The sequence below is a fragment of the Schistocerca nitens genome, chromosome 4 (assembly GCF_023898315.1).
Source record: "Schistocerca nitens isolate TAMUIC-IGC-003100 chromosome 4, iqSchNite1.1, whole genome shotgun sequence".
In the NCBI taxonomy this organism is placed as follows: Eukaryota; Metazoa; Arthropoda; class Insecta; order Orthoptera; family Acrididae; genus Schistocerca; species Schistocerca nitens.
Genome location: NC_064617.1, coordinates 548,001,154 through 548,017,076, shown reverse-complemented (window position 1 = coordinate 548,017,076; position 15,923 = coordinate 548,001,154). Strand labels below are relative to the sequence as shown.

General features: G+C 49.7%; 1 protein-coding gene across 4 annotated transcripts in view; it reads left to right on the top strand.

Moving 5' to 3' along the window:
* Positions 1-15,923, top strand: part of LOC126253005 (copine-8-like) — a 263,721-nt gene that overhangs the window by 39,049 nt on the left and 208,749 nt on the right. For all 4 annotated transcript variants that reach the window (XM_049954056.1, XM_049954053.1, XM_049954054.1 and 1 more), the window contains exon 2: positions 3,656-3,764. In XM_049954056.1, the coding sequence (XP_049810013.1) occupies positions 3,697-3,764 (68 nt within the window). In that variant the 5' untranslated portion in view covers positions 3,656-3,696. The remainder of the gene's footprint in view (positions 1-3,655; positions 3,765-15,923) is intronic.

Here is a 15,923-nt window from a genome sequence, read left to right as displayed (position 1 = left end):
CCCCCCCCTCGGACCCAGCTTTCCCCCCCCCTCGGACCCAGCTTTCCCCCCCCTCGGACCCAGCTTTCCGCCCCCTCGGATCCAGCTTTCCCCCCCCCTCGGACCCAGCTTTCCCCCCCCTCGGACCCAGCTCCCCCCCCTCGGACCCAGCTTTCCCCCCCCTCGGACCCAGCTTTCCCCCCCCTCGGACCCAGCTTCCCCCCCCCCTCGGACCCAGCTTTTCCCCCCCCCCTCGGACACAGCTTTCCCCCCCCCTCGGACCCAGCTTCCCCCCCCCCCGCCTCGGACCCAGCTTCCCCCCCCCCCCTCGGGCCAGCTTCCCCCCCCCACGGACCCAGCTTTCCCCCCCCCCCTCGGACCAAGCTTCCCCCCCCTCGGACCCAGCTTTACCCCCCCCTCGGACCCAGCTTACCCCCCCCCCCCTCGGACCCAGCTTTCCCACCACTCGGACCCAGCTTTCCCACCCCTCGGACCCAGCTTTCCCCCCCTCGGACCCAGCTTTCCCCCCCCCTCGGACCCAGCTTTCCCCCCCTCGGACCCAGCTTTCCCCCCCCCCCTCGGACCCAGCTTCCCCCCCCTCGGACCCAGCTTTCCCCCCCCTCAGACCCAGCTTTCCCACCCCTCGGACCCAGCTTTCCCCCCCTCGGACCCAGCTTTCCCCCCCCCTCGGACCCAGCTTCCCCCCCCCTCGGACCCAGCTTTCCCCCCCCTCAGACCCAGCTTTCCGCCCCCTCTGACCCAGTTCCCCCCCCCCCCCCTATGACTCAGATTTCCCCCCCCCCTCGGACCCAGCTCCCCCCCCCCATCGGACCCAGCTTCTCCCCCCATCGGACCCAGCTTTCCCCCCCCCCCTCGGACCCAGCTTTCCCCCCCCCCCCCTCGGACCCAGCTCTCCCCCCCCCCTCGGACCCAGCTTTCCCCCCCCCCCTCGGACCCAGCTTTCCCCCCTCGGACCCAGCTTTCCCCCCCCCCTCGGACCCAGCTTTCCCCCCCCCCCCCCGTCGGACCCAGCTTCCCCGCCCCGGACCCAATATTCCCCCCCCCCCTCGGACCCCAGCTTTCCCCCCCCCCCTCGGACCCAGCTTTCCCCCCCCCTCGGACCCAGCTTTCCCCCCCTCGGACCCAGCTTTCCCCCCCCTCGGACCCAGCTTTCCCCCCCCCCCCCTCGGACACAGCTTCCCCCCCCCCCCTCGGACCCAGCTTTCCCCCCCCCTCGGACCCAGCTTTCCCCCCCTCGGACCAGCTTCCCCCCCTCGGACCCAGCTTTCCCCCCCTCGGACCCAGCTTTCCCCCCCCTCGGACCCAGCTTTCACCCCCTCGGACCCATCTTTCCCCCCCCCCTCGGACCCAGCTTTCCCCCCCCTCGGACCCAGCTTCCCCCCCCCTCGGACCCAGCTTTCCCCCCCCTCGGACCCAGCTTTCCCCCCCCCTCGGACCCAGCTTTCCCCCCCCCTCGGACCCAGCTTTCCCCCCCTCGGACCCAGCTTCCCCCCCCCCCTCGGACCCAGCATTCCGCCCCCTCGGACACAGCTTTCCCCCCCCTCTGACCCATCTTTCCCCCCCCCCCGGACCCAGCTTCCCCCCCCTCGGACCCAGTTTCCCCCCCCTCGGACCCAGCTTCCCCCCCCCTCGGACCCAGCTTTCCCCCCCCCCCTCGGACCCAGCTTTTCCCCCCCCCTCGGACCCAGCTTTCCACCCCTCGGACCCCAGCTTTCCCCCCCCCCCTCGGACCCAGCTTTCCCCCCCCTCGGACCCAGTTTTCCCCCCCCTCGGACCCAGCTTTCCCCCCCATCGGACCCAGCTTCCCCCCCCATCGGACCCAGCTTCCCCCCCCTCGGACCCAGCTTCCCCCCCGCCCCTCGTGCCCTGCTTCCCCCCCCCCCTCGGGCCTAGCTTCCCCCCCCCCTCGGACCCAGCTTAACCCCCCCCCTCGGACCCAGCTTAACCCCTCCCCCTCGGACCCTGCTTCCCCCCCCCCCTCGGACCCTGCTTTCCCCCCCCCCTCGGCCCCAGCTTTCCCCCCCCCCCCTCGGACCGAGCTTTCCCTCCTTCGGACCCAGCTTTCCCCCCCTCGGACCCAGCTTCGCCCCCTCGGACCCAGCCTGCCATTCCGTCCTGGCTCTCCTCTTGCACCTTTAGACTCACCGCCCCCCCCCACTCCACCCTCGGATCAGTCCCCGCTCCCCCCCCCCCCCACTCGCCCTCGCACTTTGGACCCCATTCCCCCTCGCCTGGGATCTGGTTACCCTCCCACCCTTGGACCCAGTTATAACCCCCCCCTCAGATTCATTTTCCTTCTAAATGTTGTTGGAAGGTGACTATTAAAAACCGTCAAGTAATATATAAAATGCATGTTTGGCCATCAGCTGTTGTTTTAATTTAAAACCCAAATATCGACTGGTTTCAGTCACAGACAATCTTCTCAGATTAGTGTTAAAACAGTTTAAGCCACATCATCACATCTGTCATTGCTTAAATAATGGGCATGTAGAGCATGTCATGATTTCCAGTATGCCACACAGGACTATTAAAGGGAAAACAACTAATGATATGCGAAACAAAGCAATACTGAAGAGAAGATCATTTTCACTCCCCCCCCTCAGACCCAGTTAGCTGACTCCCCTGTCCTTGACCAGGTTCCACCACCCACCAGACCCACTTGCCCCTGCCCCCCCTCCCCCTCTGATCCAGGTCTCCTGTCAACCCCTGAACCCAGCTCCTCCCCCCCCCTACACACACACACATCTGTTTGCACTGCCCCCCCTCCCCCCCCTCCCCCCTCCCCCTCCCCCACACCCCAACCCTAGTGTCCTTTTGCCATTGCTGAACCTAGCTTCCCCACCTCAACCTAAATTACAACCCCCTGCACCTATGCCCTCCTCCTCCCCAAACCCAGATACCTCTACCCCCCCCCTCCCCCCAGATGCAGGTTCCTCTCCCCCAGAAGCATCCTGTCCCTGACTGTAGCTTTTCCCAAAGATACCAAGGATAGACATGTGTAATACTTCTTCCTGTAAATGTACTTAATTTTTGGATGTAACCAGTGCACATTATTTAATATGTTGCAAAATAGGCTATCTACTTAAAGGCTGAGGTATATTTGGAATGAAAGAAACGTCTGCATCAAGCAAGAGCACAAGTATTGTCTGGCAAAAAGCAATGTTCTATTGTAAGTGGAGTAAATGGTAATTAAATTTTTTGTGGTATGCTGATATTTTGTGCTGTACCAGGACTTGAACCTGAAGCTCTAACAGGCAATGGACTACCAATAGTACTACCCTGCATATGCCATGGGAAGTGTGAGAGTTTCAACTTGCTAGTTTTCTTCTTCCTCTTTCAAGTTCCAAAAATGCTCATTTGCAATATTGATGGACTGTGAGAAAAAGGAAATAGTATGACATAGAAAAAGGAAATAGTATGACATATCCACAGTACCAAGGCTGTTTGTGAAGTTGGTCTATGAGGTGTTCATGAGTAACATGATTGGTAATACACAACCCACAATGCAAGTATTCTGGCTATGAGTGAGAGCCAGTCATGTACACAATTGTAAAGAGGTGTAGAAATATTATGTTTAGTTCTGTTTGTTAATTTCAATGTTAATTCCATAACATGCTAATTGAGGAATTAATGTACACAATAATTGTTATTTCAGATATGTCTTGATTCTCAGATAAGTGTGCTAAGCTCAACAACATGGCAAAGTTTGTGCCAGGATCTGCATCTTCTCCGACAGCTGAAGTGGAGCTCAGTCTGTCATGCAGGTAAACAAATTTTCTTAAGTTCTCATATATGTAAAAATTAGCATCTATCACTTACAATGTTATTTTATAACTCTCTTTCCTTTAATAATAATAATAATAATAATAATAATAATAATAATAATAATAATAATATCAATAATAATACTTATTCAGTTTCAAGTAGCCCCCTGCGGGTCCGGGGTTATAATAGGCCCGAGATATCCGTGCCTGTCGTAAGAGGTGACTAAAAGTAGTCCCACACTTTTTGGCCCTATAAGTTCAGGTCCCATTTGATGGTTTGACCTGCCACTTTCCAAATTCTACAGAAGAGCAGGCCATGTGGGGAAGGACCCCTTACGTGGTGCATGAGTTATCCATAGTGCCCTTAGATTTGATCTCCTGAACCTCTTGTTATGGCTTTGCATCTCCTCCTGCAATTCAACTATTTGGGCAAGGACACTTTCCGCGGTATGTCATTTTCTTCCATTGTCTCCTGTCCTGTTTCACCCCATGACTATTGGATTTCTCTGCACCCAATATCCAGCATGGTAGCCAGTCAGTTGTGGTGGGGCCATCATGTACCCATTTGGTGCTAGCCCCCTGACAACACAGGGATCACACTGCTGATGCTGAGCTGTGAACTCCCCATGTATGCCAAGGATTAGATGTCTGTCTTCCTGGGGCATCAGGACTCCTGGCAACGGCCATCATGCCAGGTGGTCTTTGCTGTGGCTGGGTGGCGCCCACGGGAAGAGCCCCTGATCGGAGTGGATGGCATCAGGGCGGATGACCCGCAATGAATCAGACATCATCTCTTGCTGGTGACCATACAGCACCATCAGTCTCTAAGAAGGGTAAGATTGAGTACAATGCTGACAGATATGACCCTAAATCATTTCCCTCTCTCGCTGCACCATGGGAGGAATGTAAGGCTACAGAACGAAGAGTGCCATATTTGCCACGGTATTTGGTCTGTAGCAGAATGAAAGGGGCTCCTTTCTACCTATGAAACCTCAGTTTTTTGTTGAACATCTTGAGGATAAGTTTGGGGAAGTGACAGCGTTGTCCAAGATGTGAAGTGGTGCAGTCTTGATTCAGACAGCATCCCCAGCCCAATCCTGGGCATTTTGCACTTGTGACCAGCTGGGTGATATTCCTGTTTCCGTCACTCGACATTAGAGCCTCAACATTGTCCAGGGGATTATCTTCCATCGTGACCTCCTCTTGCAGTCTGATGACGAGCTCGGTGCCAATCTAGAACGGTGGGGTGTTCATTTCGCCTGGTGCATTTACAGGGGACCAAAAGACAACAGGGTTGCTACCACTGCCTTCATCTTGGCCTTTGAGGGTGATTTATTGCCTGAAAAGGTCAAGGTGATGGTTTATTGCTGTGATGTTAAGCCATATGTCCCTTCCCCTATGTGGTGCCTTTAGTGCTGGAAATTCGGGCATATGTTTTCCCGCTGCATTAACAACACCACATGTAAAGACTGTGGACGTCCACTGCAGCCAGATACTCCCTGTGTGCCTGCTCCCACTTGTATCAGCTGCAGAGAGCAGCACTCCCCCTGCTTGCCAGACTGCACAGTACCCCAAAAGGAGTGGAAAATCATGGTGTACGAGACCTTGGACCAGGTGACTTACCAAGAGGCTAAACGTAAATTTGAATGCTTACACCCTGTTCGGTTGACATCCACATATGCTGCATGTACATTACCACCGTACCACAATCTGTGACAGGAACAGTGAGCCCTCCGGGCCTCCAGAATACATCTGCCCCTTTGGTGGTAGGGGGAAAATCTCCTTCTGTTGCTCCCAAAGTACCTACTTTGGGAGCAAGCGCCCCCCCCCCCCCCCAAATCAGGGGCATAGGTCCCCTCCCCCCAGCCGGACAAGCAACAGCCTCCTCTGGCTCCTCTCGTGTGGAAGGGGTCCCTTGGGACCCTCTCTCCCGAGGTCTCGACTAATGCCACAATGGACACTCGCCAGTGACTAAAGGAGCCAAAAGCTGTGGACGAAGAGCTTCACAGTATTCCTTCGTGACTGAAGCTCCTTTGGATAAGTTCTCCCAGCAAGCCCCTAAAGAGGAGTGAGAGGGCAAGCAAACAAAGAAGTCTGCTAAGAAAAAGGACCCTCCGTTGGCCCCAACACCGTCACTCCCTACCGATTCTGCACCTGCGGATGAGGTGGAGACTTCAACATCCCCTGAGGACCTGGATCTTACTGATGCCGCATCCACAATAGGAGTGGATACAAATACTCATCAGTGGCAGCAAGTGACCCTGAGGCGTAACCTGCCTCCTTGCGTGCTTCATTTCTTCCTAGCCTCACGATAACTTAATCCTCCAGTGGAATTGCTGCTGTTTTTTCCACCACCTGGCTGAGCTACGGCAACTGTTAAACTTTACATGTGCTTTCTGCATTGCCCTGCAGGAAACCTGGTTCCCAGCAATGCAGACCCCTGCCCTTCGTGGCTGTTGGGGATATTGCAAGAACTGTATCGACTATAATAGTGTGTCAGGTGGAGTTTGTGTCCATGTCCTGAACTCGATATGCAGTGAACTTGTGCCCCTTCAAACCTCTCTTGAAGCTGTGGCTGTCAGGATAAGGACGACGCAGGAAATAACTGTCTAAACGTATATCTTTCTCCAGATGGTGCAGTACCCCTGAACGCATTGGCTGCACTGATTGATCAACTGCGTAAACCTTTCCTACTTTTGGGAGATTTTAACACCCGGAACCCCTTGTATGGTGGCACTGTTCTTACTGGCCAAGGTAAAGATGTCGAAACTTTACTGTCTCAACTCGACCTCTGCCTCTTAAATACTGGGGCCTTCACACATTTCAGTGTGGCTCATGGCACTTACTTGGCCATTGATTTATCCCTCTGCAGCCCAGGACTTCTCCCATGTGCCCACTGGAGAGCCCACAATGACTTGTGTGGTAGTGACCACTTTCCCAGCTTCCTGTCACTCCCCCAGTGCTATTCTCCAGGATGTCTACGAAGATGGGCTTTAAACAATGCAAACTGGGATGCTTTCACACCTGCTGTCACTGTTGAATCACCCCCACATGGTACCATTGATGTGGTAGTTGAGCAGGTTACTAGACCGATCATTTCTGCGATGGAAAACACGATCCCTTGTTCTTTAGGGTGCCCCAGTGAAAGTCAGTACCTTGGTGCTCACCGGAAATCGCTGAGGCCATTAAAGAGCATTAGCGAGCTCTACATCGACTTAAGTGGCGCTCTTCCCTAGAGCACCTAACAGCTTTTAAATGGCTCCGTGCCCATGTTTGCCAGCTTATAAAAAGATGGAGACAGGAGTGTTGGGAGAGGTACGTCTCGACCATTGGGTGCCATATGTCATCTTCCCAAGTCTGGACGAAGATCAGACGTGTTTGTGGGTACCAGACCCCGACAGGTGTTACTGGCATTAACATCAATGGTGTGTTATAAAACAACACAAACGCAATTGCCCAGCACTTCATTGGGCACTATGCCTGAGCTTCTGCATCAGAGAATTATACCCCAGCATTTCGCACCCTCAAACAGTGGGTGGAAAGGAAAGCCCTCTTGTTCACTGAACATCACACTGAACCCTATAATGCTCCATTTACAGAGTGGGAGCTCCTCACCGTCGTTGCACATTGCCCCGACACAGCTACTGGGCCAGATCGGATCCACAGTCAGATGATCAAACATCTCTCGTCCGACTACAAGCGACATCTCCTTGTCATCTTCAACTGGTGTGATTGCGTCTTTCCATCGCAATGGCGGGAGAGCACCATCATTCCAGTGCTCAGACCCGGTAAAAACCTGCTTGATGTAGATAACTATCGGCCTATCAGCCTTACCAATGTTCTTTGTAAGCTGTTAGAAAGTATAGTAAGTTGGCGGTTGTGTTGGGTCCTGGAGTTACATGGCTTACTTGCTCCATGCCAGGGTGGTTTCCGCCATTGATGCTCTACCATTGTTAATCTAATTTCCCTCGAGTCTGACATCCGAACAGCCTTTCCCAGATACCAACAACTGGTTGCTGTCTTTTTTGATGTACAAAAAGCTTGCGACATGACCTGGAAACATCCTTGCCACATTATGTGAGTGAGATCTCTCGGGCCCACTCTCGATTTTTATCCAAAATTTCCTATCACTCTGTGTTTTCCATGTCCAAGTTGGTTCCTCCCATAGTTCCCCCATATCTAGGAGAATGGGGTCCTGCAGGGCTCTGTATTGAGTGTATCTCTATATTTAGTGGCCATTAACGGTTGGGCCATTGGTCGCACCTTCTCAGTATGCAGACGATTTCTGTATTTCGTACTGCTTCTCCAGTACTGGTGTTGACGAGTGGCACCTACAGGGAGCCATTCACAAGGTGCAATCATGGGCTCTATCCCATGGCTTCCAGTTTTCAGCCGCGAAGTTGTGTATCATGCACTTCTGTCAGTGTCATACCGTTCATCCAGAATCAGAACTTTACCTTAATGATGATCTGCTCACGGTAGTGGAGACATATTGATTCTTAGGACTGGTTTCCGATGCCCAATTGACGTGGCTTCCTCATCTTCATCAGCTGAAGCAGAAGTGCTGGCAGCACCTCAATGCCCTCCACTGCCTGAGCAATACCAGCCGGGATGCAGATCGCTCTACCATGCTGCAGCTCTACAGAGCCCTTGTTCAATCCTGCCTTGCCTATGGGAGTGTGGTTTATGTTTGGCAGCACCCTCAGCATTGCATTTATTGGACCTAGTGCACCATTGTGGCATTCGACTGGCAACAGGAGCTTTTAGGACGAGTCCAGAGACCAGCATCCTGGTGGAGGACGGAGACCCGCCATTGAAGGTAAGGCATGCACAACTGCTTGCCAGTTATGTTGCACACATCTGTAGTTCTCCTGAGCATCAGAAATACCATCTCCTGTTCCCATCCATGGCTGTTCATCTCCAGCATTGGAGGCCCAGGTCAGGACTTACGATTGCGGTTCGCGTCCGATCTCTTCTGTCTGAAGTGGAGTCCTTGCCTTTACCACCTGTACTCGAGTTCCATTCATGTACACCGCCATGGTGTACACCTAGGACCTAGGCCGAAGCTTCGCCTGGACCTTTCACATTGTCCTAAGGACTCAGTTAACCCCATGGCTCTCCCCTGTCACTTCCTCTTGATTCTTGACATGTACCGGGACCATGAAGTGGTTTACACTGATGGCTCAATGGCTGATGGTCACGTTGGCTTCGCATATGTTCATGGAGGATATATTGAACATCACTCTTTGCCAGATGGCTGCAGTGTTTTCACTGCAGAGCTGGCGGCCATTTTTCGTGTTCTTGAGTGCATCTGCTCATGCCCTGGTGAGTCATTTCTCCTCTGTACTGACTTCTTAAGCAGCCAAAAGCTATCGACCAGTGCTACCCGCGCCATCCTTTGGTAGCGACCATCCAGGAGTCTACCTATGCTCTGGAATGGTCCAGTTGTTCTGTCGTGTTTGTGTGGACCCCAGGCTACGTCAGAATCCCAGGAAATGAACTTGCTGACAGGCTGGCCAAACAGGCTGCATGGAAACCTCTTCTTGCGATTGGCATCCCTGTAACTGACCTGCGGTCATTATTATGCCGCAAGAGTTTTCAGCTTTGGGAGACAGACTGTCATGATCTCAGTATGCACAACAAACTGTGTGCCCTTAAGGAGATTATGAACGCATGGAAGACCTCCATGTGGACATCTCGCAGGAACTCTGTGGTTCTCTGCCGGCTCCACATTGGCCATACATGGCTAACAAATGGCTACCTCCTCATCACAAGGACCTACCTCAGTGTCACTGTGGCTCACACATGACTGTCATCCACATCTTGCTGGACTGCCCACTTTTAGCTGTTCTGCGGTGGACTTTTAACCTTCCCAGCAACCTACCTTCAGTGTTGGGTGACAGTGCCTCAACAGCAGATTTAGTTTTACGTTTTATTTGTGAGGGGGGTTTTTATCGTACCATCAAAGGGTGTGCATTTAGCCTTCTCTCTGAGGTCACCACCCTCCCTCCATTTTATTTCTGTCACACTTTCTTTGCATTTGTTTGTCTTGGTAGTCATCTTTTCCCTACATTTGTTCATCTTGCCTTGTCTTTTTTGGGGTGGACATTTTAGTGTGCTGCAGAATGGCTGGCTCATCCTCTTTTGTTATTGTGATCAGCCAGCCCAGACCATCTGCTCCATGGTTTTAATTCCTTCTTCTACTTTTCCTTGTGGTGTGTGTTTTCCCCATTTTTTGTTCATCCCATTCATTTTCTTTTTAGGTGTGGTGTTTGGTGTTTCTGTACCTTGAACCTTGCTTGCATCAGGAAAAAGGGACTGATGACCCCGTAGTTTGGTCCCTTTATACCCCAAACCATCCACCCTACCAATCAATTTCAAGTGATCAATACAATCCCTACAATAATGCAGGTTCAGGACATGATTGATTTGATTTGATTTTGGCAGGGAAGCTAAAACAGCTTTGGTCCAGCCCGCCACTAACTGCACCGAAACCGAGTTTATTGTGCAGTATCGCTTCCTGTATATCTAGTGAGGCCAACCAATGCCCTTAAATAGTGCAAGGATTCCTTTTACCAGTTCTTTGTTGGACACAATTTCTTCAGGTCTAGTCGTCCTGAAAATTCTGTGTGTCTTGTTCTCCAATGCTATGTATTCGAAGTTTAGGTGTGATGCAATTTCATCACTCTCATCCTACATTATGGTCTTCTTCCGTTATACCCATTGTATGTAGGTGTTTTTTTTTTAAATTCCCATGGCTGGTCATCAGTCCAACCATGAGTTTAATCTCTTTCCTGTTCAAGCCCAGAATTACAGAGTTTCTTTTAAAACATTACTTTAGCATTATTACCTTACTATGTTTTTATTTATAAACCTTTGTCCAGTATTCTTAGTGTTTTCTTCTAAGCCAGTTCCATAGTTCTAATTTGATCATAGCCTTGGTGATTGTCAGGACAGGTTCCGGTCCAATGAATGGATTCTTTTCCCCTTCCTGGCCAATCTGTTGGTTTGTTCATTGCCACTGATCCCTGAGTGGCCAGGGACCCACAGTAGGTTTACCCTATTGCTTCACCCTAGCTCCACCAGAGCCCTGTACATTATGCAACAATCTTAGATCTTGTTGCAGGAGCTGCCAATGATTTCAGGGCTGTCTGGCTGTCTGAATAGATGTGGATGCTATGGTTCTTGTAGGACCTATGCATATTCTCCTCTGCACATGCCCTGATTGCAGTAATTTCACCTTGGAATACCGAGGCTAGTTTTCCTAGAGAGATGATGCCCTCAAGTCTTGGCTGAACCCCATACACCCCGGCCCCAGTACCTTGGTCTGATGTTGACCCATCAGTGAACCAGACAATGTCCCCCGTACAGTGTCTAACTGTTTTTTTCCCACTGCTCCCTGCTTCCAATTATTATATTGCTTGTTGAAGCAATTGGGAGTTGTTATATAATCAGCCGGCATTTCCCCATCCATTCTTATCTTTACCTCACTCTCTGTTTTAGTGAGTGATTCTGGATATCCCAATGAGATCCAGTTCTTACCAGTTTTTAGTCTGCATGCACCAGCTGCTGCCTTCATCTTGACCCAAAGGTGTAGTGGAGGCACGTCCAGCATGGCTTCCATCCCAGTGGTTGGTGTGCTGATAATTCCACCTGTTATGGTTAAGCAGGCCAGTTTTTGTACCTTAGCAAGCTCCTTAGCTGCAACCTGCTGTTCTACCTTCTTCCACCACACTGCAGCCCCGTAGGAGATCCTAGGTCTAACCACCATAGTGTATATCCAGGCCTCAGTTTTTGCCACAAGCCCTTCTGGAACTCTAGAATACCTTTCACCTTGGAGCAGATGCTCTTAATGTGAGGGGTCCATGTTAGTTTCTCATCTACGGTTACCCTTAGATATTTCACTAGCCCCTTCACAGGTAGAGTTTCATTGAAAAGCTTTAGATTCCAACTTGAGTGTTGGATATGCTTTTTCATGAGTGGTACCACAACAGTCTTATTAGGATTAACCCTTAGGTCCTGTTTAATGCACCAGTCTTGCCCAATGTCCAGTGCACCTTATGCCATGTTCCTAACTGTGTCAGTAAATTTGCCAAGTACTACTATGACAAGGTCATCTGTGTATCCTTCTCAAAAGCATTGTGTGGAATTTAGTTCCTCAATGAGGAATACAAACGTCTCAAAAATGAGATCGACAGGAAGTGCAAAATGGCTAAGCAGGGATGGCTAGAGGACAAATGTAAGGATGTAGAGGCTTATCTCACTAGGGGTAAAATAGATACTGCCTACAGGAAAATTAAAGAGACCTTTGGAGATAAGAGAACCACTTGTATGAACATCAAGAGCTCACTCAGATGGAAACCCAGTTCTAAGCAAAGAAGGGAAAGCAGAAAGGTGGAAGGAGTATATAGAGGGTCTATACAAGGGCAATGTACTTGAGGACAATATTATGGAAATGGAAGAGGATGTAGATGAAGATTGAAATGGGAGATATGATACTGCGTGAAGAATTTGACAGAGCACTGAAAGACCTGAGTCGAAACAAGGCCCCCGGAGTAGACAACATTCCATTGGAACTACTGACGGCCTTGGGAGAGCCAGTCCTGACAAAACTCTACCATCTGGTGAGCAAGATGTATGAAACAGGCGAAATACCCTCAGACTTCAAGAAGAATATAATAATTCCAATCCCAAAGAAAGCAGGTGTTGACAGATGTGAAAATTACCAAACAATCAGTTTAATAAGCCACAGCTGCAAAATACTAACACGAATTCTTTACAGACGAATGGAAAAACTAGTAGAAGCCGACCTCTGGGAAGATCAGTTTGGATTCCGTAGAAATACTGGAACACGTGAGGCAATACTGACCTTACGACTAATCTTAGAAGAAAGATTAAGGAAAGGCAAACCTACGTTTCTAGCATTTGTAGACTTAGAGAAAGCTTTTGACAATGTTGACTGGAATACTCTCTTTCAAATTCTGAAGGTGGCAGGGGTAAAATACAGGGAGCGAAAGGCTATTTACAATTTGTACAGAAACCAGATGGCAGTTATGAGAGTCGAGGGACACGGAAGGGAAGCAGTTGTTGGGAAGGGAGTAAGACAGGGTTGTAGCCTCTCCCCGATGTTATTCAATCTGTATATTGAGCAAGCAGTAAAGGAAACAAAAGAAAAATTCGGAGTAGGTATTAAAATCCATGGAGAAGAAATAAAAACTTTGAGGTTCGCCGATGACATTGTAATTCTGTCAGAGACAGCAAAGGACTTGGAAGAGCAGTTGAATGGAATGGATAGCGTCTTGAAAGGAGGATATAAGATGAACATCAACAAAAGCAAAACGAGGATAATGGAATGTAGTCGAATTATGTCAGGTGATGCTGAGGGAATTAGATTAGGAAATGAAACACTTGAAGTAGTAAAGGAGTTTTGTTATTTGGGGAGCAAAGTAACTGATGATGGTCGAAGTAGAGAGGATATAAAATGTAGACTGGCAATGGCAAGGAAAGCGTTTCTGAAGAAGAGAAATTTGTTAACAGCGAGTATAGATTTAAGTGTCAGGAAGTCATTTCTGAAAGTATTTGTATGGAGTGTAGCCATGTATGGAAGTGAAACATGGACAATAAATAGTTTGGACAAGAAGAGAATAGAAGCTTTCGAAATTTGGTGCTACAGAAGAATGCTGAAGATTAGATGGGTAGATCACAATAACTAATGAGGAGGTACTGAATAGGATTGGGGAGAAGAGAAGTTTGTGGCACAACTTGACCAGAAGAAGGGATCGGTTGGTAGGACATGTTCTGAGGCATCAAGGGATCACCAATTTAGTATTGGAGGGCAGCGTGGAGGATAAAAATCGTAGAGGGAGACCAAGAAATGAATACATTAAGCAGATTCTGAAGGGTATAGGTTGCAGTAGGTACTGGGAGATGAAGAGGCTTGCACAGGATAGAGTGGCATGGAGAGCTGCATCAGACCGGTCTCAGGACTGAGGACCACAACAACAACAATGAGTTCGTTCACCACTAGGTTCCACAATAGAGGGGACAAAACTCCCCCTCGTGGACAACCTCTAGTGGTGTTAATTACCATCTTTTCATTCATCATGGTGGCCTCTACCTTCCTTCCACTAAGCATGGCCCTAGTCAATCCACTAGGTCTTGCACCTCTGCTACCCTAACCATGGAATCAAAGGTTGTGTTACTAAAAGCCCCCTCAATATCCAGGAACATGCAGGGGGCTATTTCTTGAAAGTGAAGTGTTTTCTCCACACTCCCAATGAGTTGATGGAGAGCTGTCTCACATGATTTACCTGGTTGATATGCATGTTGGTTTGAATGTAGAGGAGCCCTAGTTAGCCCCTTCTCCCCAACATGTACATTAACCAGTTTTTCCAATGTTTTAAGAATGATGGAGGACGGACTGATTGGTCTCATATCCTTGGCCTTGGTATGATCAATTCTCCCTGGCTTTGGAATAAAGACAACCTTCACTGCCCTCTGGGCATTGGGAATTATTCCTGCTGTTAGGCTAACCCTGAATAACCTGCACAGGACTCTTATAAGATTCTCTCCCACCTGTTGCAGGAGAGCTGGAAAGATTCCATCTGGGGCAGGTGACTTGAACAGTTGGAATGTTCCCACCGGCCGTTGGGTTTTACTGAAGTCAACACACTCCTTGGTCGATTCCCAGTCCTCTCTTTGAGCGCCTGAGAACCATTATCTCTCAGGGATCAAATTCTGGTCTATGTTATCCACCAACGTATTTAGGAAAGTGATTTTTGAGAAGCAGTTCCAGCGTCTCATGTGCTGTCTTTGTATATCCCCCATCCTCCTTCCTCAACATACCTCCTGGATTAGTTGGTACTCTAGTGAGGCTTTTGTGAAGTCTGGCTTGAGCAACCGTGCTCTCCACTTCGTCACAGAATGCCTTCCAAGATGCCTCCTTTGCTTGTCTAATGGCAAGGTTGTAGTTGACAAGGGCCTCAATATTTTGCCCATTGTCCTTTACATCTCACAAGGTTAAACAGTCTTCGTATATGTTTTCTTTGAATTTCCAAGTTTTTGTTCCACCAAGGCACACTCTTATTTGTGCACTTCTTGGTTATTCAACAGTTGCCCTGGTATGAGGTCACAATGACAGAGGCTACAGCCTCTGTTACTTCCTCAAACCCTACTGGATTCCTTATCGAGGTATTAATTTCCGATAAGCTTAAGTCAAGGAATTTAATATACATGTGGTCCGATGAGGATGGCTCTAATGCACATGCCATTGTTTGACATAGCTGCCCATCATCATGGAACCAAAGATTATGTCAATTACTTCTTCCCTTCTGCTATTCCTCAGTGTTGGTTTGTCGCCCCTATTCAGGGCCTCCAAGTTGTTAGACAAGAGAAATTCAAGAAGGTACTCACCTCTATTGTTGGTGTCCTTGCTGCCCCACACTAGGTTGTGAGCATTGGCATCACATCCAACCAACAGTTGGTCACCTTGCCGATGGCAAGCTTCTGTCAGTCTCCTCACCTCCAGAGGAGGAGGAGAGCTGTCTTCATAAGGAAGGTATGCTGAGACCAAAACAATTTCCCTCATGACACCTTCCTCATGTTGCTGCATCCTGACAGTCGCCAGGTCCGTGGAACAGAAATTCATCATTGGAATGAAAGAAATTCCATTCCTCACATAGATGCATGTTCTGGAGTTTCTTAGATTTCGAGCATAAATTAGCTTATCTCCAGTGCCACCAAGGCCTGATACACCCCCTTTATAAAGTAGGGATCTTCTAGCAGGGCCAAGTCCACTTCTTGTCTCCCCAGGCGACGGTTCAGGTCAGCAGTGACCTCTTTATGTGTTGCAGATTAATCTGCAGCATCTCAAGTCTCCGTCTTGCTGCCATAATTGCCTTTGAGGTCTTTGATTACCCTGATGGCAATCTGCGAGAACCCTAAAAACATATACGAAGACAGTAACTTGTTCTCGAGAGAACAGTTACTGTTGATGACCATGCAGCTTTTCCCTGGAATAAATGATGACTAACTGACAACCTCAGCTGCCGACAGGTGTTGTTGATATACCTCGATGTGGATAGCTGAAAATGTGTGCCCCGACCGGGACTCGAACCCGGGATCTCCCGCTTACATGGCAGACGCTCTATCCATCTGAGC